This window comes from Dermochelys coriacea, chromosome 4, assembly GCF_009764565.3.
Source record: "Dermochelys coriacea isolate rDerCor1 chromosome 4, rDerCor1.pri.v4, whole genome shotgun sequence".
NCBI classification, from domain to species: domain Eukaryota; kingdom Metazoa; phylum Chordata; order Testudines; family Dermochelyidae; genus Dermochelys; species Dermochelys coriacea.
The window spans coordinates 82,532,723-82,557,157 of record NC_050071.1 but is presented as its reverse complement, the minus strand read 5'-3'; the positions used below and the strand labels follow the sequence as shown (position 1 = coordinate 82,557,157).

General features: G+C 40.4%; 2 protein-coding genes across 3 annotated transcripts in view; one reads left to right on the top strand and one right to left on the bottom strand.

Annotated features, from left to right (window-relative positions):
* CFAP97 (cilia and flagella associated protein 97) overlaps positions 1 to 14,351 on the top strand; it is a 54,993-nt gene extending 40,642 nt beyond the window's left edge. For both annotated transcript variants that reach the window (XM_038400787.2, XM_038400789.2), the window contains exons 5-6: positions 9,298 to 9,448; positions 12,467 to 14,351. In XM_038400787.2, the coding sequence (XP_038256715.1) occupies positions 9,298 to 9,448; positions 12,467 to 12,594 (279 nt within the window). In that variant the 3' untranslated portion in view covers positions 12,595 to 14,351. The remainder of the gene's footprint in view (positions 1 to 9,297; positions 9,449 to 12,466) is intronic.
* A 3,780-nt stretch (positions 14,352 to 18,131) lies between these two features.
* Positions 18,132 to 22,268, bottom strand: SLC25A4 (solute carrier family 25 member 4). Its single transcript, XM_038400217.2, has 4 exons — positions 21,908 to 22,268; positions 19,583 to 20,069; positions 18,835 to 18,975; positions 18,132 to 18,538 (listed from the first exon to the last, which is right to left on the bottom strand). Exons 1-4 carry the CDS (start codon positions 22,016 to 22,018, stop codon positions 18,381 to 18,383), a joined length of 897 nt encoding a protein of 298 aa, XP_038256145.1. The 5' UTR covers positions 22,019 to 22,268; the 3' UTR covers positions 18,132 to 18,380.
* Between the last annotated feature and the right edge of the window lie 2,167 nt (positions 22,269 to 24,435).

Here is a 24,435-nt window from a genome sequence, read left to right as displayed (position 1 = left end):
TGATAGTTTGCCTGCGATCTTTCTTTTTAATAGGCTGTTTAAACTACCAATTTATCAGTGATATGTTCCTTTGGCCACTTCTATTCTGGATTGCCACATTGTGTTTCTTATACCATCACCAGAAGTAAAGCACAAGCATTAGTCCAAAACAGGCTCCTACATGTACATCTGAGAAAATGTAGTCAGACCAAGCAATCCTGATACCAATTCTGCCGGGATGCCAGAGACTCTTCTCTCTAGTGGGCTATGCTTATCCCCATATTCACCCACACCTCTGTCAGGTTATGCATGTAGTGTATGAATTTAAATTGTAATTTTAGTGTGAAGAATTTGGCATAAACAGAAGTTACAGATGTGTGATGCTCGTTGTCATCTAGAAAAAATCATGCTGATAAATCTTATAGCGTGCCAAACTACCACATAGCTAAACTTTGCATAGTCTCTTAATTTCCTTTGTTGCTTATTTGGAATAGGACCTTACTCAAGTTTTTGTGGTCCCTTTTTAGGTACATTGCAATAAGATTTCCTTAACCCCCATCAGCTTCTCAGTTGTAAGCTTAGATTCTTCTGCCTGCCACTATAGCTGGGGTTCCCATATCTTTGACAATTTAGTAGTTCTTCTCAGGATCTCCTCCAGAGTTTGTACATTTTCTGGACAGGCATGATGCTGAAAACCAGATGCCATGCTCCAGGTAGACCCCAATCATAACATGATACACTGTTATAATTGGCCTTTTTTCTTATTTAAACATTGTGCCAGTTAGTCTCTCTCACCATCTATGATGCACTTCTATCTTTGTTACTGCTAACTTGAATCCACAAGTACCTTTCTTTGTCAGTATTACCCAACCGTCTGTTGCTTTAGAATCTTTGGGATCAAAAATGAATGACTTCTCGTTTGCATACTCCAAAATTCAATTAGCCATTTCATAGATTACTCCCTTAATGTGTGATAAATATTTCTGAAGATGTTCCTGATGTTTGCTTTTAGCCCAAGAAGAAAAATACCACAAATACTCATTTGTACAGTACAGTAGTTATCCCCTAGAGCAGAGGTTCTGTACAGTAATTATCCCCTAGAGCAGAGGTCCTCAACTAGGGGTACGCAGAGGTCTTCCATGGGGTACATCAACTCATCTAGATATTTGCCTAGTTTTACAACAGGCTACGTAAAAAGCACTAATGAAGTCAGTACAAACTAAAATTTCATACAGACAATGACTTGTTTATACTGCTCTGTATACTATACACTGAAATAAAAGTACAATATTAATATTCCAATTGATTTATTTTATAATTATATGGTAAAAATGAGAAAGTGAACAATTTTTCAGTAATGAGTGCTCTAACACTTTTTTGTATTTTTATATCTGATTTTTTTAAGTGAGATATAACTTGGGAGTACCCAAGACAAATCAGACTCCTGAAAGGGATACAGTAGTCTGGAAAGTTTGAGAGCCACTGCCCTAGATGGTCAGCAGCATAAAACTGAATAGAAATGCATGAATTGATAAATCTTCAAAAATAACTCTTTAGAATTTGCTTCAAGATGACATGCTGTCTTACATCTGTAAAAATGTTTAATCATGTCCTAAACTCAATTTGTTATATTTCACTCTTCTTTTCATAAAGCTATGTCACTAATACAGCCCTCAGATCTTTCTTATTGTGGACATTTTAATGACTACCTCTTTCCAATTTGATTCTTCATAGATGTCAAATTTTTCCCATTGGCTATTTCTTTTAATTTTTGTTTTTGTAAGCAGGAAAGTTTAATCATTTTGTTTAGGTTATAGGCTGCTATCTGAAATAGCAAGAACAAAATGTAACTGACCAGTAGAGGATACTGTTGAGTCACACAATGTTTTATCCTTGTAAAATAAGTCTGGCATATTCTTTTTTCTGCCAACCTAATTTTCCTAATGGAAGGTGGAACAAATGTTGCTGCTGTGTTATAATTTTTCTAACTTCTGCAGGTATGTATCTGTCTGTATTGACACACCTAAACCAGATGCGGTGTGAATATAATCATAGTACATAATTGTCAGCATGCTAAAGCTTGTAGGCTGGAATGTATCCTAAAGTACCTTACGAGTTGGAAGTTTATTTTATTATGCAAACTACTAGTCTGCATAAACTATGTTAAAGGAACATTTTTAAAGTTGCAAAGTCAAGCATCAAAAACTAGGAAATGCCAGAATCAAGACTATCTGTGCAACCTTAATGCAGCCTCCTTATATGTATGCATTATGAAAGATTGTTTTTGGTTTCTTTTTCTACAGGACCCCTCGCTCATTCAGTGCACAGAATGGACGGTGCTCGCTTAATGAGCAACTTTTTTCTCCTCGTTGTTCGGGGGGTGTGGCCCCATGCTGTGTTTACCGCACATTTTTCAAACCCTGCTCTGAAGACCGAATTATTAATTTCCTCATAGGCCTTTCTGTGGTCCTCATCACTATAGCACAGGGGTCCCCAACCCGATGCCCACGGGTGCAATGGCGCTCGCAGGGGGACTTGTGTGCGCCTGCAGGACACCACGCCGCCGAAATGCCTCCGCCGAGCGCAGCCACCTGAGATCCCCCGCCGAAATATCGCCGAGAAGCGTTGCCATTTTTCGGCGGCGAGGCTTCTTTCCACTGCTGCTTCTTGGCGGCATTTCGGCGGCGGGGTGTTTGGCGCCCGCTGTACTCTGTTGGGAATAGGAATCTGCTATTCCCACAGAAAGGTTGGGGACCACTGCTATAGCATCTGAATGCTTCACAAGCATTAACGAATTTATTTTCACAACACATGCTAGAGTCAAGGGGGTTTATTATTCCATTTTACAAATGGCAAACTGAATCATAGAGAGATTAAGGTCTAAAGTATCCACTAATTTTGGCTGCCCAATTTTGAGATACCTAGGACCAGATTTTTCTTTGTAACCTTCATAATGTCCCTTTTAACATAGCTTTTTCTATATAATTTCCTTGGGTTTAAAAGCAGACCCCTCCCCCCCCACAAGATTCCATCATGTGGCATCATATTGACACTGACATGGGTCATCAGCAGGGTTGGAACCTTTAGATTCACCTCATAGACTCTGTCACTTGAGCTAATGCAGTAACTGATGGCAGCAGCTTATCCTTTATGTGGACCAGCACCAAAGGGGGATGGGACACTTGTTTAACCAGTGGATTTCACTGCTGACAGCAGAGGAATGATGAGTCAGGAATATTGGCTCTTGACCCTCTGCATTTGAATCAAATGCCTTCTTCCTGCATGTTGTTGAGGTGCCAGGAGGGGTGGGAGTCACTGAGTGCATAGGACTAAGAGGTTCTGCTCTAGGTTCTTCTGCCTAGCCCATCCCTGGCCTTGAGCAGAAATTATAGGGATAGTCCCCTATAGCCCTGGATTGGTGGGAACAACTTCAGAAGCTCTGAGGATAGTGCCGCTGCAGTCTGGTCAGCATTACGACCTGTGAGAGGCTTGAGCATGCTCTGGGAAGATGAAATCTTCAAAGATTTTAGCTGTTAAGCTTTAACAAGTCTCTGAGTATTGCTCAAACTGTGATTTCCCCTCCCCCCACCCTCCGAAGGTTTATAACTTGGCCAAATGTTGGTGGATTTTTTACAGAGACTGTACAAGATCCATCCCTGACACAAAGGCCACCACCTGCCAAATTTCAAATCCCTGCGCCAAAACCGGAGATTGCTAAAGGTTTCCAAAGAAAAGGTTGTCGTATTTTTATACTGAAAAAACATGTATTTTCCCAAGCCCCATTCTCAGAAATGGCCGAGACATTTTGGCTGCAAGTTTCCAAAAAGATTCAGCCAGAGACCAACTTCTGTCATGGGAATTTTCAGCCTGAATGGTTAAAATATGGCTAAGTGCAGCTGAAATAAGGTCTTATAATGGGACCAGCCCCAGCTATAAATCAGAGACCTTAAAACATCAGCCTGCAGTACTTTACCATCTAGTCCCTGAATCAGTTCACATTCTCTAAAGTAATGGGATAAACACATAGGTCGCCATTTTAAATGTGTCTCTGTTTGGTCATGATTAAAAATCATGACCATTTGGTACTTGTTAGGTGGCCTGCATGTAATTAGCTCGTTTGCTCAGCCCAGTTCCTGTCAGATAAATGGCCATCACAATTTGCATCGATTTGCTCGTTTGGAAGCCTTGGAGGAACGTGAATGGACCTAGTCAGAGCCACCCTCTCAGCTTTGGAAGTGATACTGTCCAGAACAGTTACAGTATATTGGGTGAGGAGAGCAGTGGAAGGAAGCTTGCACTGATGCTGACTGCTGATATGTAAGAATCCTTATTTTTACAGTATAGTTAATGTGCATAGCACTTTTATAAACACATAACTCAGAGTCCCTGTCCTGAGATGCTGACAGTCTAAATTAGGTACAGTAGACCCTCAGAACTACAAACATCAGTTACAACCTGACCAGTCACCCACACATCTCTTTGGAACTGGATGTATGCAATCAGGCAGCAGAGACAAAAGAAAAAAAAGCAAATACTGTACAGTACAGTACTGTGTTAAATGTAAACTACTAAAAAAATAAAGTGAAATTTTTTTAAAAAAATTGACAAGGTAAGGTAACTGTTTCTGTGCTTGTTTTATTTAAATTAAATGGTTTTAAACTTTTTTTCTGACTTAATACAGCTTTGAAATTTTACTCTGCAATGTTCAGTTGTGAACTTTTGAAAGAGCAGCCCATAATGTTTTATTCAGAGTTACGAATACCCTCCATTCCTAAGGTGTTTGTAACACTGAGGTTCTACTGTAGATAACTTGATGACAATACTCTGTGGTGGTTAGAGGGTAGGGAAGAGAGATGATGGCATTGAGAAGCAGATGTTGGGAGAGTGTTTTTATACAATCTGGCTTTTTTGTAAATGCTGCATTGCTTTATGAGCAAGACAAGGTAGGTAAGGTATTTTTTTATTTATTTTTTCTAGTAGATAGAGCAGGAGTAGATAGTGCTAGATCAGAGAAGTGTTGAAAAGCCAGCTGAAGACTGAGTTTTGAAGAAGTATTTTCTGAAGGAAAGTTAGATTGCTTGATGCACAAGAAGGAGGCAGTCCCAGCTGCTGAGGCCACGCTGAAAAAGGCACAAGGTCATGAGGAGGAGACAAGGGATCATTAGAGAGGGGCAACCAAAATGTGGTGTGCAAGAAGATAGAAACTGAGATGAAGGAAGGAGCAAAGATGTTTAGAGCCCTGAAGGTAAGGATGAAGAGTTTGACATTTGCTAAGGAATAAATAGGAAACTAGTGAAAGGACTTGAGGTGATGCGGTTGAAGTGGAAGGGGTGGAAGATGATTTTTGTAGCAGCATTTTGAGTAGGTTGGAGAGGCAACAGATGTCAAATAGAGGACTGTAGATTTTTAAGGCTGTTGTTTGTCACTATTAGCCTTGGTAATTACATCTACAGGGCAGCATAACAGTACTGAGAATACTCTTGTTAACACACTAGCCCATTTGTCCGAAGGCAAAAGATCAACAGAATGCAATTGCAGTAGGACAAAGTCTCCTGGAATGTGGAATACGACAGGAGCTCAGAAGATGAACTGCAGGCAGAACCTCAGAGGCTGGAGCAAAGGGGGATACTTCCTAGGGCTTTGTGCTTCATGGTTGTTTTTCTAAAATAAAATATTTAGGCTTTCCTTTAATCTGGTAATATAATAAAAAACTATGTCTAAAGACAACCTTGTGATAGGAGTCCAGATCTAGCCCAAGGTCAAGTGTAGATCCAGGCAGCAGTTCCCAGCATTAGAAATCCCGCCACATGGAGAAGTTGCTGTTGTAACTTTTCCCTCACTAGGGAAGAATATCAGGCTCTTGGACTCAGGTCCATAACTGGGGTGGGGCAGATACCCAGGGCGCAAAGCCACGGGGGTGGAAAAATGGGACAGAGAAATAAAGTGTGGTGGAAACAGTAGGGGGTGCAAATATGCTTGCTCATCCTGGGTGCTAAAATCCCGTCGTTACAGCGCTGCTTGGATTGTTACACAGATGTGCCCATTTGCATGGCACAAGCAATAGTGCTAATGACATGAAGTAGGATAACTATGATCAAAGCATTTACTTAGATTGTAGGCTCTTGGGGGAAGAGCTGTCTTTTTGTTCTGTGTATGTACAGTGCCTACCTAGCACAATGGGGTCTTTGGTCCAGGACGAGGGCTCCTAGGTGCTACAGTAATAAAAGAAGCTATAGAAGGCACTGTAATTAATGGTTCCTTGTGATATTCAAACTGTGTCCTTTTCGCTCATGCTGCTGTTTATCTTCTCAGCTTTCTTTCATTGAGCTTCACGTGGCTCCTACTCACAAAAATAATTAGCAAAGTTCCGTTAAGTGTTTGTCATAGATGAAAGAACTCTGGGGCTTATCTGTTACTTACAACTAACTGACAAGTATAGAGCCAATTAATGCCACTTTAACAATGGAAGAAAATTAGAAATTAGTCCATGAAGAGGAACAAAAAGGAGCTGTCCTCAAATGCATCTTCTGTTCCTTCTGTGCTCTGCAAAGTAATAGCGTGGTTCTAATAAGAACGAAATTAGAGAAGTCATAATATAAATACATTGAACAGCTGTTGAGGCACAACGGTCAGCTGTTTGGAGTTCAATGGATGTTGAAACTGAAGCCTACACAGATCCAAAGAGCAACGTAAGACAAGGGAAAGTAGCAGCTTAACCTTTCCTTTAAACTGAACTTTATGGCGCTGGATACTCAGTTTGACTTGTGACTTCTCCCTCCCCCCTCCGAAATGGCTTTAGAAGAACATGTACTGAATTTTTGAAAAAAGAAAGTGCCCAGACTAGTTTTAGTGCTCACTTACTGTGCTGGAAGTTGAATTAACGCCATTCATTTTAAGCCACTAAGCAGCACCAATCTTTTATACTGCTTCTGTTTTGTTGTTTGTTTTCCAAATGTCAGTGATGCAGTGCTTTCTTCTGTTGTCTACAGTTTGTGGTTTAGAAATTCTTCAGAAATCTGTAGACCCTGTTCCTAAAGGGAAGAGTCTTACTCATCAGTGTAAGGCTTTGCAAACAGGAAGGCGCAGTAATGCTGGAAGATTACAAAGCTTTCACTTGTTTTCATCTACTGTTACCTTAAATCCAATATCTGAAATCTACTTAATCTTACATAGTGAGGGGGAGAAAAAATTTTATTTTATATCCTTTTCAGGTCTCTTGCTTCCTGGGCTAGCGCTGGCTGGGATAGTAACAGATGTACTACATTAGCATTGTTTTTCAGAAATGAGGGGAAAACAGCGTGGTGCCTTGATTTGCTGAGCACTGATCTAATTTTTTTTATTTTAAATTGATTTGGCTTTGTTTCTACAGTCCATCTTGGCTAAAACGATGATAGCTGCAGTACAAGTTCTTAAGAGCAAGGAGTGGTGTTGGTGTATTTTAAAATATAAGGGAATCTAGTGGCCCCCTGTTTTCATTGAATCCTAATCAGTGAAATATCTGATACCAACAAAAGCTTATTTTACAGGGCTTGATCCTACAACTATTGAAGTGAATGGTAAAACTCCCATTGACTTGAATGGTGTGAGATCAGAGCCATAGAGACTAAAGGGTGCGGAAGAAGTAAGAATGGTAGTAGCATTATTCAGTGAACATTTTAAGATATTGTGTTAAAGAAAATATTAACTTTAAAAATCAGGAAAGATTTAAATTAGTGATTGAAAGTCAATTTAAAATGACTGTATGAAATAACTGTTTAGTAAGGGGCTAGAAGGCTTACACTGTTGGTAATCAAATATAAGGAGTCTGTTAGTTCTTCATTGATTCAGTAGGTCAGGACTGCCATTTCAAATGTTTGGGTGGGTTCATTTCCATACACAGTAGGCTGCTGTCCAGATTGCAAAACCCCAGCTACAAATGGTACCAGATAATGCCCCTTGATGAAATTCTCAGCAGAGAGTAAGGACAGAGATGAAGGCTGGCTACCCTCTCATCTCTTACAGGAGGGTCCCTTATGGCAGGGTAGAACCTACCACTACCACTTTAAAATCTGTATCTGATCTCTCAATAAATAAGGCTTAATATTTCCAATAATGTTCATCTGTCTTCATTTTAATTTTTTTTTTTTTGAAAATAACATCTTTCTTACTTGTGAAAGATGCATGTTTTAAAATTATTGGCTTTTTTGCTTCTGTAATGGGAGCTCCATCCCTGTCTGAACATGTGCATAACAGCTTGATTACATTTTTATGTATCAAATGTGTATGTTAAAACCAAACCTATATATTTCCTTTAACTCTTGAGTAGGGTGGGCATATCCAGTAGATAAACAGTCATTATGCAGTATAAGGCATACTTGAAGTTACTGTAATGTTCCTGGTATGTAAATTGTACAAAGACCTTATACAGTAATTGGAATGTAAATTCATAGCATGTTTGTCTTTTTAACAGAAGAATATCAGTTCATTAGATTAGCCTGCCTGTATAGACCGTCTAATGAAACGTTTTGAGAAATTACAATTTAAAGTTTCAGGATTAGTGAATGATCAATTTATAATTCCTGCCAGAGGTCAAAAATGATGCAGCTGTGTAGGAGATGACGATAAAATCATATGTACAAAGTTGGATCTAACATTTAGAGGCTAGTTAACATTTCATGTTTTGCAACTGGCTTTAAGCAGGAGCTATTTCTAGCCAAAGTCCTTCCTTTGACTTTTGCTTACCTAGGTATTTCCATTTGATGATGAACAGACTGGCACATGATGCAAACACATGACATACTACATCTAAGCCAAAACTACTTGTCCTTTCTCTCTTGCGCTCTCTCTCAGTGCAGGTTCCCATATGCAAACTATAGTATGTTTATGGATTTATTGCACTTAGACTGACATAGCTGACATTCCATGACTGCTTATGCCACTCACTGGAAAACTAGTCTGAAACAATCACACTCTTTTTACCTCCCCCATGTAGTGATAGATATCTTTAATTTTGTTTTTGAGAAACACAAAGTACAGTTAAATGGCTATACAGACACTCATTTTGTATATAGTGTGCAGTGAAAAACACAATTTAGGGACTTAAAATAAATGTAGTATTTGAGTTTAATATATGCTTAGCAAAAAGAGTGAGGGGGGGGGAAATGGACCCAAGGGTGGAATAACATTGAATCCCGTCACTGGTAATTAACTGTATTGAGTGTAGAGTTATAGATCACACTTCAGTTGTGGGGTGTTGTGATTTATACAAATATAAATTAGTTTGTTTGTGAATATTTTCTTTATTGCTTCTTTAACCAAAACTGGCTTTTTTAAATTAAGGCTCTTCTAAAGAGACTGGAAGCAGTGAAACCAACAGTTGGTATGAAGCGTTCTGAACAATTGATGGACTATCAGCGCCATATGGGTTATCTAAGTTCTTCACCATCCACAAGAAGAGGAAAGTCTGCTCTAAGCCAGCTTAGCTCTTCAAGTAAGTGGACCTGGTATGGCATTTGTGTGCATTCTACTTTTTTTTTTTGCACACAGCCATTTTTCTCCCTCCTGTTACAATGGAAGAATCTTCAGTAGTTTTCTTTAAGAACAATAAATCATTTTCTTCATACATACAAATAATTCATAGTTAATTTATTTTTATGATTACACTTTACCATATCTAATTTCTAAGAACTCCTCTTGTTAAACAATTTTGCATCAGCAAGATTATCTACAACATTCAGTAGAACCTCAAAGTTACAGACACCAGAGTTACAAACTGACCAGTCAACCACAGACCTCATTTGGAACCGGAAGAACACAATCGGGCAGAAGCAGAGACGAAAAAAGGCAAATACAGTATAATACTGTATTAAACATAAACTACTAAAAAAATAAAGGAAAAGCAGCATTTTTCTTCTGCATAGTAAAGTTTCAAATCTGTATTAAGTCAATGGTCCATTGTAAACTTTTGAAGGAACAGCCATAACGTTTTGTTCAGAGTTATGAACATTTCAGAATTACAAATAACCTCCATTCCTGAGGTGTTTGTAACTATGAGGTTCTACTGTATTCTTGAATGCTTTGTCTAAACTACTTTTAAACTACTCAAACCATTTTAGGTTTGTTTTTAATTTATTGTGAGGGTCTGCAGCAAACATGGCAATGACATTTATGACTCTAAGAACCCCTTTATTCATACTCTGCACACATATCTTTGCACAAAATATGGCTTGTTGGGGTATAATTTGAAAATGAATAACTTACTGATCATTAATTCTCTTCTATGGTGTATGTATGGGATGGGTATCAGACATGCCAACTCTCACAAATTAATTGTAAGAGATGTGATTTCTAAGTAAAATTAAGCCTGACACATGATCTTGCGATAGAACTCTCAAATGTCATGTTTTTTGGAGGGGTTTCAGCCAGAGCTGGGGGGGGGGGAACAAAACCCTGACATTTGAGGGTTCTAGCCCAAGATCATGAATCAGCCTTAGTAATTTTACTTCAAAATCGCTGCCAGCCCACCCCAGGCGGCTGGAGCTCCCACTGTCAGCCAGATTTGTGACCTGAGAGCACTTTAAAGGCTCAGAAACCAAAAGTGAAATAAAGAGAACCCACATTTCATTGGCTTAAAAATCATGAGGGTTTTTTTTTAAATCTCATGATTTTTGCAGGGGTCTGACGCATGATTTTCCAGTGGTTAGGGTTGGCAACACTGCTGGAGTTTCAGAGTAGCAGCCGTGTTAGTCTGTATTCGCAAAAAGAAAAGGAGTACTTGTGGCACCTTAGAGACTAACAAATTTATTAGAGCATAAGCTTTCGTGAGCTACGGCTCACTTCATCGGATGCATTTGGTGGAAAAAAAAAAACTGCTGGAGTTATGACTAAAGTGTGTTTAAACGAGGCAGTTCAGGGGAATTGTAAACAGATCTGCCCAGGTCTTGAATACAAATGAAGAAGGGTTGATCAGAGACAGTGAGAGTGCAATTTACATGTGCAATAAACAACCATCAAAGCTCACAGGTAGTTGGGGGGTCAGCATGTCTATTCCAGATTGGCTGTCAGGCAAACACAATGGAGGCATGTTTGCATACCAGATAAACAAAGCTATCAAGCTAACAAGTGGGGGAAGAGACAGCATGGCTGCAGCCCCAGCAAGGAAGAGGAACTTTATCTGAGCTATGGGGTGGGGTGGGGGGGCTGAACCTCAAATGATAAGCAATTGAACTAACTGATTGCATACAATATCACTGTATTATAAAAGTGTATAGAGCAAGATCTTTCTGAAAACTAATTACACACGTGATTTAATATAACTGTGAAATGTATGTATTAACACTGTGTAAGGAATTATGGGTACTCACTGATATTAAGCGGTATAGTCTGCGCAGACAGGAGGAAATGTCAGCTATATTTATGTAAATTAAGCATGGTGGAATCAGAAACAATGGAAGATCCATTTTTCATTGAAATCATACAAGGGAAGGGGAAGCCCACAGGAAGGGAAGAACCGCATGAGGTTATCCTGCCTCTTGAAATAGTCATGGAATTTTGAAAGATGTAAGCAAAGACAGAAGCCATCTTTGGCATCCATCACTAAACAGACACAAGGGAATAGCTCTTGTGAGCTAAGAAAGGTGGGTCCTTCAACCAACAAGGAGTTGAAGTCTCTGGAAATTGAATGAAGGTGAGCAACTTGCTTCGGCAAAGATCTTTCACCTAAAACGACAAGGGAAGCCAGCACCTTGTACTCTTATGGGAAGTTCTGACTGAGAGAAAGTCAGCCAGGGGTGGGAAAAAGAATGACTGATGAGAGAAACCATCTTGAACAAAGCCTGTATCTTGCCAGATTAAGTTTTAGACAGAAGTGTTTTGTTTTGTTTTACTTATAACTCTTCATTCCTTTTACTTGAACTCACTTAATCCTATGTATATTTTGTTAATAAATTTATTTCATTTTTACCATAAACATAGTGCTATGTTTAAAGGAAGGGGTGTATTTGGCCCTAGTTACGTTAATAAGATGTGATGTAGTTTTGTCTCTTTACAAGAGCAACAAATCTTATTATTTCTCTGAGTTGTCCAGGCAAGGGCAATTTGGGGAAACTTGGAACTGGGAGTATATTGGGATCATATTCTTGTTGGTTGTAACCAAGTCTGGTGGAAGCCGGGGCCGGGGGCTGTAGAGAGGCTGCTGAGGTCAGAGCTGCTGAACCAGAGCTGTATACCACACAGACACTTAGGGTGTGACCTGCGTGCTAGTAAGCTGATTATGAGCAGCCCAGGTTCGGAGCTACAGCAGTAAAGCCTTTTGAGGCACCCAGGTTTACAGACCAGGCAGGGACACATCCCCTCATTGGTCTGGATTGGCCCCCAAACCCTAGAACAACCATGACGACAGTTCATTGGATGGTATGGGGGGGGGAAAGGAAGCAATAGGGCCTCCTACCTTATCCAAGATAACAATATCATTTGTTAATATATATTTTCTCCTTATACTCTCTAATAGGAGGAGCTTCAAGAGCATCTAGTGCATCCAGTGCAGTCAGTCATAGGACTGAGAGACCAGTTTCGGATGCATCTAGTGGGGCATTACGGAGACCTAAGCCCACTAATGTTCGCGCTGCTTGGTTATAAATTATTTGTACTTTGCCCAGAGTTCTTACTTGATCACCAGACTTGTATTTCTATTGCTTTTGTAGATTATCTTGGTGCAAGAATATGTCATCATTGTTTGCTGATTAGAGTGCACTGCAGTGTGATGTAATTTATTGTAAATTGGTTTTAAATGGACAATTTCACTTTAATCAGTGTTTCCTGAAAGAGGATGTATTTGTAAAAGAGAGGTGAAAATTGAAATTGCAAATTATTTTTATTTGCAAAGCACAAATGAAGTTCACACTTGTGAAGGATGGAATTGCTGCACTTTGGATCCAAGATGTAAAAATTGAAGTTTTTTTAATTTTAATTTTTTAAATTGCAATAAATTTTCAAGCATGTGCTTAGTTTGTAAATGGTCCTAATTTTTCATCCTTGTTTCGTCTTCAGAACTTCTAGGTCATGGCTCAAAGGGTTTTGTTTTTATTATAGTTTATGGGAATGTTTTTGATTAAAAAGTAGATCTATGTTTTATTTCTTATTGGTGCAGGAAGAGGGTATATAAATATCTGAATCTGTCGTACAGAATAGTGGAGGAAATCTACCTTGTAGCAGCAACAAAGTCATTCTGGTTGCACAGCAGTACCACTTCCTTTCATGGGAGTGAGCTAAGACGTTGAGGATGCAGGAAGTGTCTTGTTCTGCCACCTTTGCAGATCATTCTAGCTGAATAAAGAAATGGTGTTCATTCTGGGTCAGAAGTGATGTCTTTTCCTGACTTATGGACCTACACATGGGGGTCAGGGGGGAAGAGAAAACCTGCTGTACTGGGTGGAAATGTTTGTTGGATAGGAGAATAAATGTGAAGTGAAATTCTAATGTGAGATCCAATAAAAACAGAAAATTCATCTACTCCCCAAACTGGGTTAATAGCCATTGCCTTTAGTGATGGCACTACTTACAACTTCTCATTGGTGGGAACAGACATGGAGCTTTGGGAAAAAAATTTAGTAGGATAACATCCAAGTTTTGAGAGATACTATCAACCAAGATTAGAAAAGAGGACAAAGTAGAATATAAGGATAAATCTGAAGTTTTGCATTTTAACTGATATTTTTAATGTTTTATACTAGATCTCTTAAGTAGTTTCAGCCAACCTTAGCACCAGTTTCCAGTTATATAATAAATGTAAGATATTATGGAAGTGGTAATAGAAGGCAGTATGTCATATAGTTTAGTTCCATATCTAAACTGCATCAGGTGTTTTGGTCACTGGCCGCAGGATTTTCTTTCATAAAGAGCATGAATTATGATCTGCTACCATACTTACTACTGTACTTCTGCTTGATGTCCTGACTCCCTTATGGCAGAAATATTGGGGGGGGGGGGTCTTTCTATTAAACATAAAGAAAAAGCTTTGTTAAATAGTGTTGAGACCTGGACCTACAAAAGTCAGATCCATTTTCTCCCTCCATGTTTAGCATAATGGCATAAGTTTTTGAATATTTAATATTGTGATACATTTGGCACACAGGATCATCTAGTTTCTTTGGTCCTCTCTGATAATTTGACAGAACTGTATTGGTTAAAGAAGCTTTACCTCTGAACCTGCTGACTTTTGTGCATTAAATTTTTATATGCTTGACAATGTTTTAACAGTTTTTAACTTTAAACAGTAGTATAGAAAAAAGCTATAATTGAAATTGTTCTTTCATTGTGACTGTAACATGTTCTTTGAATAGTACTGTTGTAATTATTTGTATAACTGTGCTGATTACAATTATTCATCATTTAAAGTCTTTTTATTTTTGAATGAGACACAAATAAACTACAATATCAAGGTTACACTATGCACTTTTAAGTGTTCCTATAGTAATTCTTTTCTCTGAAGAAACTAACAAAATGGGCTTAGTTTTAATCTTCCCAGCTGCTTAGATTTAATTTGGTATGGGGAATTTGTCAGTTTTGTATGTCACTCCTATTGTAAATTGTAAGAAGTAAAATATTTAACATGAATTATATGTATGTTCATCATTACATAAGATTCTTAGAGCGTTTTATGTTAGTTTATTATCCAGCAATTGTAAAGGACACTGAGAGAAATTGGCTGTTTATCACAGTTTAGCTAGTGAAATGTGGGGTTGCAAAAGTGCATCAAATGTGAGCTTTGTGGTTCTTTCTCACTCATGGATGATTGTTTTTAAAACCAGGTTTATTGACAGCTCCTGGGTAATAAGTCAGTCAGACAGTTTAAATGTAATTCCTTTTTTATCCCAAAGGGAATTTTTCCCTTCTGATGGCTAACTTCTCAGTAGTACCTCTCCATATAACTTCCCTTCATTCATTGATGAAGGAAACCATATGTTCTGCTTAGAATTCTCTGAGATTGATAGGGATTTTTATTTTTTTTTACTTTGAAATCTTCAGCTATGACCCAGACATCTGTTGTCCTGGGACATTAGTTGAAAATCCTCCTGCCTTGGGATATTTATAGTAATAGTCCCACTTCAAACTTTCATCTCATTTTCAGTGTTCTTTACTAGATAGTCTCTTCCTCTTTATCTCCTGAGAAAATCTTCCCTTTTCCTTTTGGAAGAAGGCGGCTGTTTTTTTCCTCTCAAAAGCTGATTCTTTCCCCATTCCTTCTAATAATGTAAGAAAATACTTGACAAACATTTCCTGTCATCTTGTTCTCAAATTATGAATTAAAGATAAAGTGCCTGAGACGCATGCTTCTCTCAAAACTACCATTTTGTTTATATATAGCATAAAGATGAGTATTATAATAATTTTAGACTTTTTCTGTAGGAGTGTAAAGCATCTGAAACTTGAATTGTATGCAGAGTGCATTTTTATTTAACAGCAGCCAAAACAACATTTTTTGTTTGGTGCCTATGCAGAACTCTCAGCACCTCCCAAAATTATAAATTTGCTCCTTGAAGTCTGAATATTTTCCAGACAATGTCTTCAGTCTTTCCCGTTAATACTCTCCTGCAAAAACTGAAGCCCTATCTGACCATTTGGGAAACAAGTGCTGCTTATAAACTATAGCATCAGGCAACTTAAAATGGGCAAATTACATGAAATCTGGTCTCTGCTTCTTGACTTATTTGAGAATGTCAGAATCTCAACTTTTATTTTGAATAAAATGCCCTCGTTTCTAACTTTCAGCTTTCAAAAAGAAAAGCTTGAAAATATGACCAGTGTAACCAAAGCAGAGATGGTTGTCTGAGGCTGCAGCCAGTCTCCAGCAGATGGGGGATTAGCAAACACTAGAGCAGAGGAGGAAGCCACCTCATTGGACACCAGCTAGGGTGGATCAGGTCTTTATTGCTCTGGACACAAGATGTGGGGAGGGGGAATGGTAGTCAAGGGGTGTTTGGATGCTCAAGTGGGTGCTGCAACATTCTTACTCTTTGTGGAGTGCAGATATCCCTCTGTTCTCTTTCTCCCTACTGGTCTTTTAGCTCCAGAGGCAAGATTTGGGAAAAGTGGTGGTGGTCTAAGCATCACCCACTTGGAACTAGCATGAGATGGCAGGATCTACAAGGTGTAACCTTGGTCCATGGTGGTTATGCCAATAGTGAAGTGCAGGTTCAATTTTTCCCACTATAGGCCTGTGGGAACAAGACTGAAAGCTAGGTTTCATTTTGAATTTTAAATAAGTTTAAAAAGCTGCAGTGCAACTCAAATAAGTTTTAATGCCCAGTTCCTACTTAAGAATAAATCTCATGAAGGGACAAAGACATTTTGTTTCAAAATCAAGGGAGAGCCTTCAGAAATTAGGACATCAAAGATGAGCATTAGCATCACAGTTCTATTCTGCAGCAGAAAAACAGCAAAATCTGAGCTTGTAGTGCACAGTTAAGAGCATAACAAGCCCTGGGTGTATTAGTTCCAAGAGCATGGTGAGCATTTTCAAGCAAGCATCATAGCAGCAGCTGATAGCACTAGCTCTCTACAGGATGTGTATTATTTATAGACTAAAGTGATTTCTAACTCCTTCAGTGTAACCAAAAGCTGTGGGTGATGGGTCATAAAATACACCCAATGGCCAAAAGTTTGAACACTAAATGTCAAGGATTAACCCTTAACCAACGGTTTGGGAATTTTAGATGAGTAAATAAATATACAGGACAGTTCAGTACAGATGCAGTTGGTGATTTTGACTGAGAAATGCTTCCCCCCCCCATTTTTCATTAGGGTTCATGGGGGCATAAGGGTAAAGTGATTTATTCAAGGTCAGACAATGAGAGAGAGCGCTATATTGCAGTTTAAGAGGGAAATGCCCAGCTTCCCAGATTAACATACCTATCTCACATCCACTGTGTGTTCTCTCTCTCACACACACACACCCCCTTTCTACAAAACATATCAATGTTACATAGCTTTGCAGCATAGCAAGCTCTAGCAGACTTTTTTTGGATTTAATTTCACAAAGGTATATTGAACATTGTATTTAACATCCCAATTTTAAGATGTGACAAGTACAAATCAAGTATGTCAGTCTTTGCTTCACTTGGCAATTAAAAAAGCCCCTCTGTCTTGAAAGTCTAACCCCCATCTTGCTACATGGCCATTATCAGACAGTGCATTTGGATCACTAGAATATGCACATGTACAGTCTTAAATTATTAGTCCTTGCCCAGGCACTTATTTTCAAATACAGAACACAGCTTATTGCTCAGTGAGCATTATCTATACACCATATCTGCAGTTTCAATTCAGCACATACAAATTCTAAGATTCTTAACTCAAACTGCCAGATGGAAGTGATGGTGGACAAATCTATCTCCCCTTCCCTGCAAAAGGGTTACAATTAGTTGGGAATAATTGAGAGAATTGTATTTTGGGGTAAATTTTCAGGAAAATTATAAGCTACTGAAACAAATGATTTAAAATTGTCACTATCTCTACCATCATCACTACAGCATTATTAGTATGCTATTTTAGGATTAAAATCATACCAGTGCTTCATACTAAAAACAGGTTTTTTTTTTACATTGACTATTAATAGTGGGTGTAAATATTACTGTCTGAAGCTCATGTACAAAAATACAGAGTATATGAATGAAGCAGTAGTATAAACTGAATATGATTAATACACTGATTTATTTTTTGTTTCAGTTCAATTGAACATTAAGTATAATTGATCAGACAATAATTTTGCTTTTTGTAAAGATGTGTGGTACTTAATCTTGAACAGAATATTTCAATCTTTCAATGTTTGTTGGAATATTAGGAGGAATTGAGGACCTCATCTACTTTAAGGGAGGGCTTATAGGGAGACAGTAGTGATTGAGAACATATTTCCTGGTGCTTACAGAAGGTATCTATCTGTAAAACATGCTTTTTTCACTTTAATATCAGATTTTTAAAAAGTCCAGCCTCATGGGAGAGGCATGCTCTTAATCCATGTGTTTTGAATGCCCTGATGCTTGAGTAGCTAGAGACATTCACTTTAATACAAATAAGTACTTGATCTTGACTTTTTTTTTTTTTTTTTTAAATCTAATAAGGTGAACTCTATTTTAATAGCTAGCATATAAGCCACCAAATCAAGAAATGCACTCTAGTCATAGGAATAAGTATATTAGTGATATTGTGCAGATATTTAATATATACACAGGTTCAATACAAGTATGAGGACTTTTCAGTCAAAAATTTAACTATGAATCAATGGACAACCATTAAACAAATTATGCATTCTTCTCTGAACTGGATTTGCCCCATTACAGCCATCTCAATTTCCCTAGGAAATATTTTGTTGTCCATTAAACCACAAGTAGTATATTACACACCTGAACAGAATAATTTTATTTACTTTAGACAAATTTCTTGATCTCATCATACAATACTAATACAAAAGCACCGCCCATGCCTCTCAACACATTGGACCAGGCGCCTTTGAAGAAAGCTTTGGCTCCTTCGTCTTTAGCTATCTTCTTCCAGCAATCAATTGTGCCCTTGTACATAATATCAGCTGTGGAGACAAGAAGGTACATATGAGAAACTGTTGGGAGCATACTTCTAATTGATGAAATTTCCTGTATGATTCTAGAAGATTTTAAAATTAGTACAAAATACATTTACAAAAAAAATGCAGCTATCAAAGTGCTTCACAACAATCTGAAAGACCAATCAAATATAGTGAGAACCCATGTTATTAGAAAAAGGTCAGATTTTCTGTAGCATATAGAATGCCCTACATTTTGGACATGTCTTGCTGGGGAGATAATCTCTTCAGCTAGGCTGCTACAGGCAAAGACTTGTTCTTACCTCCCTTTCGGCCAGACTGCATCATCATCCTACGTCTGACAGTGTCAAAAGGGTAGGACACCAGCCCTGCTACAGCAGTGACTGACTGGGCAATCATCCAACTCACTATGATGTGCACGTTCTTGGGATCAGGCATCATACCTGTCAAGAGTAATTCAACAATGTCAGTAGGGGGGGTGGGGGGGAAAAAAAAGAAGAGGGGAAGAGAGAATCATTCCTACCCCAGACTCCACCCATTCACAGATCCTGATCAACGGTAAGTCGAGGGGACTTTTCCCCACAGCCAATTCCTTCAGCCATATCTTGCTCAGCATCATCAGTCTTCACTCAGTCCAGCCATTTAAATGTCAAATCAAGAGAGTTAGCTTTTAGAACATTTAAGCTTGACCATAACAGCTTCCTTGCAGAACTGCACTACAGTAGTAGTCTGAGGATTTAAACTTCTTATAACTCAACAAAAACGCACAAAAGTGACCATGCTGGAATGGGAGTGAAGTTACAGACTCAGTTTTAAGAGGCTCAGTTTGCAAAAACAAAAGCCTGATGTGAGGGAATCAACCAAAATGGACAGGATGGAATTTCAAAAGTGTGCTGTAATATTTATAATCCATTATATAAAATTTAAACAAAGCTACAGTTAAGCTAAGTCCTGAGAGCCAATGCCCAAGATAGGGTGCACTGGAGCAGGCCATCCTTATATTTGTTGGATTATCTCTCAGTAATCACAGCTCCCTCCTCCTCCACTTACCCTTAGCTGTGTCATAGACCCCAAAATAGGCTGCTCTGTAGATAATGATGCCCTGGACTGACACGTTGAATCCTTGGTAGAGCCCTCTGAGGCCATCAGATTTGAAGATTTTGGCAATGCAGTTGCCCAGCCCTGTGAACTGCCTCTCACTCAGCCCTTTTCCAACGTCGGCAGCCAGCCTGGTCCTGGCAAAATCCAGAGGGTAAACGAAGCACAGGGAGGTGGCTCCTGCAGCACCTCCAGAGGCCAGGTTCCCTGCGAAGTAGCGCCAGAACTGCTTGTGCCGGTCCACTCCCCCCAGGAAGATCTGCTTGTACTTGTCCTTGAAAGCGAAGTTGAGGGCCTGGGTGGGGAAGTAACGTATGACATTGGCCAGGTTGCCTCTCCAGAAGGAAATGATGCCCTGTTCCTTGGGTATCCTCACCACGCAGTCTATGATCCCCTTGTACTGCTTGTCAGCTGTGATCTGTTGGCTGGCATGCTGGACCTGAGAGAGAGAGGCACAGAGACAAGATTGCAACAGTTACTTTGGACAATGTATCAGACAAATCCCAATTTGGCCATGTGAAGAAATGGAATAAAATAAGACAGTAAATATAATAATGCCACTGTATAAACCCATGGTACACCAACACCTTAAATACCACATGCAGTTCTGGTTGGTCCATCTCAAAAAAAAGATAAGAATTGCAAAAGGTACAGAGAAGTGCAACAAAAATGATGAGGGGTATGGAACAGCTTCTATATTAGGAGAAATTAAAGAGACTGGGACTATTCAGCTTGGCAAAGAGATGACTAAGGGGGCATATGGTAGAGGTCTATAAAAATCACAAATGGTGTGGAGAAAGCAAACAAGGAAGTGTTCTTTACCCCTTCAGGTATCACCAGTACCAGGGGTCAACCAATAAATTGAGTAGGCAGCAGGTTTTAAAAAAAGCACAAGGAAGAACTTCTTCACACAACACAGTCTACCTGTGGAACTCTTGGCCTTCACAACACCCCTGTAGCAACAAGTATAACTAGGTTCAAAAAAGAACTAGATAAGTTCATGGAGGATGTGTCCATCAATGGCTATTAGCCAAGGTGTTTAGGGACATAACCCCATGCTCTGGGTGTTCCTAGGCCTCTGACTGCCAGAAGTTGGGAGTGGACAACAGGGGATGGATCACTCAATAATTGCCCTGTTCTGTTCATTCCCTCTCAGGCATCTGGTATTGGCCACTGTTGGAAGACAGGATACTGGGCTAGATGGACCATTGGTCTGATCCAGTATGGCCCCTCTTATGTTCTTAGAAAATTCCTGCTTATCATCAAATCTATCATGCATCTTTCATCTATTCTGGAAGATTAGATGAAGCCTTTTTTCATAACCTTACCATTCAACATAATAGCCTGTACCTGTTTTATTCAATCTTAACTCAGTTTCTTCAGGGTCATTGCATTATTAGGTCAAAAGGAAACTGCCTACAGGAGGACACACCTGCTGGGCATTTGCAAGAGGATCCTGAAACTTTAACAGAAAGACATCTTCCAGAAAGCTTATCCAATTGCACAGAAGTGTGTTCGTCTCATACAAGTGTAGAGCCTTGCTTTAGAATTTCACATTTCCATTTCACTTAGCAAGTCAGATAGTAAGTGCACTCTTAACACGTTTGGGTTCCTGGTCTTATCGTCCGGCCAACAAGCCCCCTGAAAACAGTGATGATCATTGAAGCTCAATTTGTAATTAAAGTGGTGCTAGAGCTCAAGCAATTTGAAGTTTTCATAACTGAGTGGACAAGCCCAGAGCTGCTGGGGCTATGAATTTTCAAGCCCTGGCACAAATTGAGCCCTGATTTGACGCCAGTTTCCCCCAGCGCTCAGTGTCCCCATGTACCCAGGCTATAAACAGAGCCAGGAGAAAGAAGCGGTGCTGCTCTTGCGTAACCAGAGCTCCCGAAGCCAGTTGCCATATTTAGGCACTTCAAGCTTGTGCCCATCTGACACTAGGATTCCTGCACCGCTTACAAGTCAAAACTTCACGCTCCTACCCCCTAGGGAAGGAAAACTCCTTGCAAGCGCCCAGAGAGATCCACAGCAGCTTGCTCTCGATTACCACCCCGTGCACCGACCCTCCTCATGCCCCCCATTTCGATTTGCCCTCTGGACTATCACGAGCCGACACCGATAAGAGGCAACCCGCTGCTAAATTTCCACTCGCGCATGGGCTAGCAGCGTTTAACGTTGCATGGTGCTTTTAACGCAAGGACAAACAAAGTCAACGGGGCCCTTCGCTCTACCAAAGCCCGCAGAGCGGGGCTTGAAGGAAACCGTTCCCCTCCTTACCTGCAGCAGCAATTTAACTCTTTCTATGGGAGCCACAGCGGTCTTAGAAATAGCAGCAGCGACCCCGCCAGCCAGGAAGTCCTTGAGGAAGCTGAGTGCTTGGTTAGTCATGTTGGAACTCGCTCAGACAAGCCCCCGAGGAGCCCCTTGCACAAGCAGATGGTGGCCGCCGCCGCGCACCTCCCCACCCAGCTGCCCCGGCCAGCCCGTTGCACCAAGCTCCGAAGGAAGAAGCGTCTCTCCTACTTATAGCCCCTCCGCGTCTCGCGATAAGAGGAGGGTCCCCCCCGGGGCGCGCACATTGGCTAGGCACCCCCCCCCCCAGGCATCAGAGGGCAGAGCCGCCATGCTGTCCCCCAGGGGCCGCCCGGCTGCCCCGCGCTCGGGACGTTTAAAGGGCAAATTAAAGTGATCTGCTCGCTGCCGGAGAACGCTATGTCAGAGCACGTGCCTGCTGTATTAATAGCACGGCGGAGACGCAGGATGGGACTGGGGGAGGCTGCAAAAATACTTCGCAGAGTGTTAACCACTTGCGTTCGCGTCCAGCGCTGGGAACCCACGGACGGAGCCAGGGAAGTTTGGGAGTCCGATAAAAGCTTATCGTAAACCGGCAAATGTTTTTTAACGGCTATTATTGTCTCTGTTGAGGCAGACGGACAGCGGGCATCCGCTTTACAGAGACATGTACATACTGATGCACACCAGCAGTGCACGCTGATGTGTGCGCCTAGCCTGGTTAATTGGGTTGCATGGATATTTTGTAAGATAAGATAAAGAAGCTGATATAAATATAATAGTGAGCCTCATTGGCCTGCTGAGACATGACTGGCTTGTTGAGACATGAGAGCCTTTTACGTGGAGAACAAGAAGTGTTTAAGATTCAGCACATTGCTTAAAGTCCTAAAAGTCTGACAGATTGTTTCAAATGCTAACACATTATCCCTGAGCCTAGATTTCCTGAAGAGGAGAGAGAACTTTTCCTGCTAGTGTCCTCACTGTACCCTTAAGGACAGATGACCCTGCATGAGACAGGAACTTAACTGGCAGAGTGGGCTAAGTAGGGTCATTTCCATGGAAGGGAGGAGTGAGGGGGGCTGTAGGGAGCATGTGTCCTGGGAAATTCAAGTGCATGACTCAAACCAAATGTGAAACAGCAGAACAATTTGTGCATTCAGTACCTGATTCTTAACTAATTTCTCTGTGCCTCACTATCCCCTCTTTTCCATCCATAAAATGTGGATAGTACTTTTGCCCATCCATTGGGTGACTTGTCTATTTAGACCCCGCTCCTGCAAAGACTTACACACTCAAATCAATGGGACTACTTGTGCTTGTAAAGTTAAGTGGGTGTGTTTTCAGGATGGGGGCCTTAGATTGTGATAAGCACTACAGGGCTTGTAGAGTACCTAGTGCAGTGGCACATGAGTTTCAGTGGGGATTTGCAGATGCTCATGCAATACAAATAATAATAATTGGTCGAACTGAATTTCACCTTAACTTGACAGCTAAAACACTGACCTTCCCTACATAGTGATAGTCTCTTAATGCACATCAAATTCCTCCCCTCACTGAAACAGTAAACTGGATTAGTGAGCCCCTGTGGCTGACCCCCCTCCCTCTAGCCCCAGCTACTTTAAGAATGTTTCCCTAGCCAAGGTAATAGAGTTTAAGGTAAGAAGAGACCACCAGATCATCTAGCCTGACCTCCTGCATATCACATGCCACCTGCCAACATACTAAACCCAAGCACTGGAATTAGACCAAAGTATTACAGCCCACAGGAAACCACACTGTTATGTGCCACAGGCAGAGAATAGAAGGAACAGAGATGCATCAAGGCCCCTGCAATGGCAGGGAAATGATTAAGTGAGATATACCCAGATAATCCTAGCAATTGACCTATCCCCAGACACAGAAGAGAAAGGTGGGAAAAACTCCACAAGGTCACCTGCCAATCTGCCCTGGGGGAAAACTCCTTTCTGACCCCACATATGGCAATCAGTTAGACTCCAAGCACCTGAGACAGAGAATGCTCAGAGCCCAGACCCACTCTGCCCAATGTCCCATCTCCACCTGCTTCAGACAAAGGAAATTAAAAAAAAACAATCTAGAATACCTTGGGAGCAGAAAGCCCTTCTTGTTCCCTGCAGGTGGCTGTCTGAAACCCTGAAGTGTTAATACTGTCAAGGGCTGGAGAATGTACAGCAATACACCCAGAAGGTAAAGATGGCTCTTCTCACAATTATAAATTCTAGGATATTTGTGAGACCTTTGACTCCAAACAGAACCACTTCCTTGAAAGTATCTTGTATCCCACCCAGCGTGGGCCGCCAACTGAACTGACTTGAATCTTCTTTCCACAGCTACTGAACAATAGGAAGAATAGACTCCTATCCAAGACTACAGCCACCACAAGTAAAAGCCCTGATACAGAGCAGAGAGCCACAGCTGTGAGTACCTGAACACAAAAGCTCACAGCTGTGCTATGTCAGATAATAATTGTATAGCTAGAAAGCATAGTGATACCT

Excerpts from the sequence above, each read along its gene's own strand:
- SLC25A4 (XM_038400217.2), bottom strand. The coding sequence starts at position 22,018 with ATGACTAACCAAGCACTCAGCTTCCTCAAGGACTTCCTGGCTGGCGGG. Across the intron at positions 18,976-19,582 it reads GGTCTATGACACAGCTAAGG|GTATGATGCCTGATCCCAAG; the intron begins GTAAGTGGAGGA and ends TACTCTTGACAG. Across the intron at positions 18,539-18,834 it reads GCAGTCTGGCCGAAAGGGAG|CTGATATTATGTACAAGGGC; the intron begins GTAAGAACAAGT and ends TTGTCTCCACAG.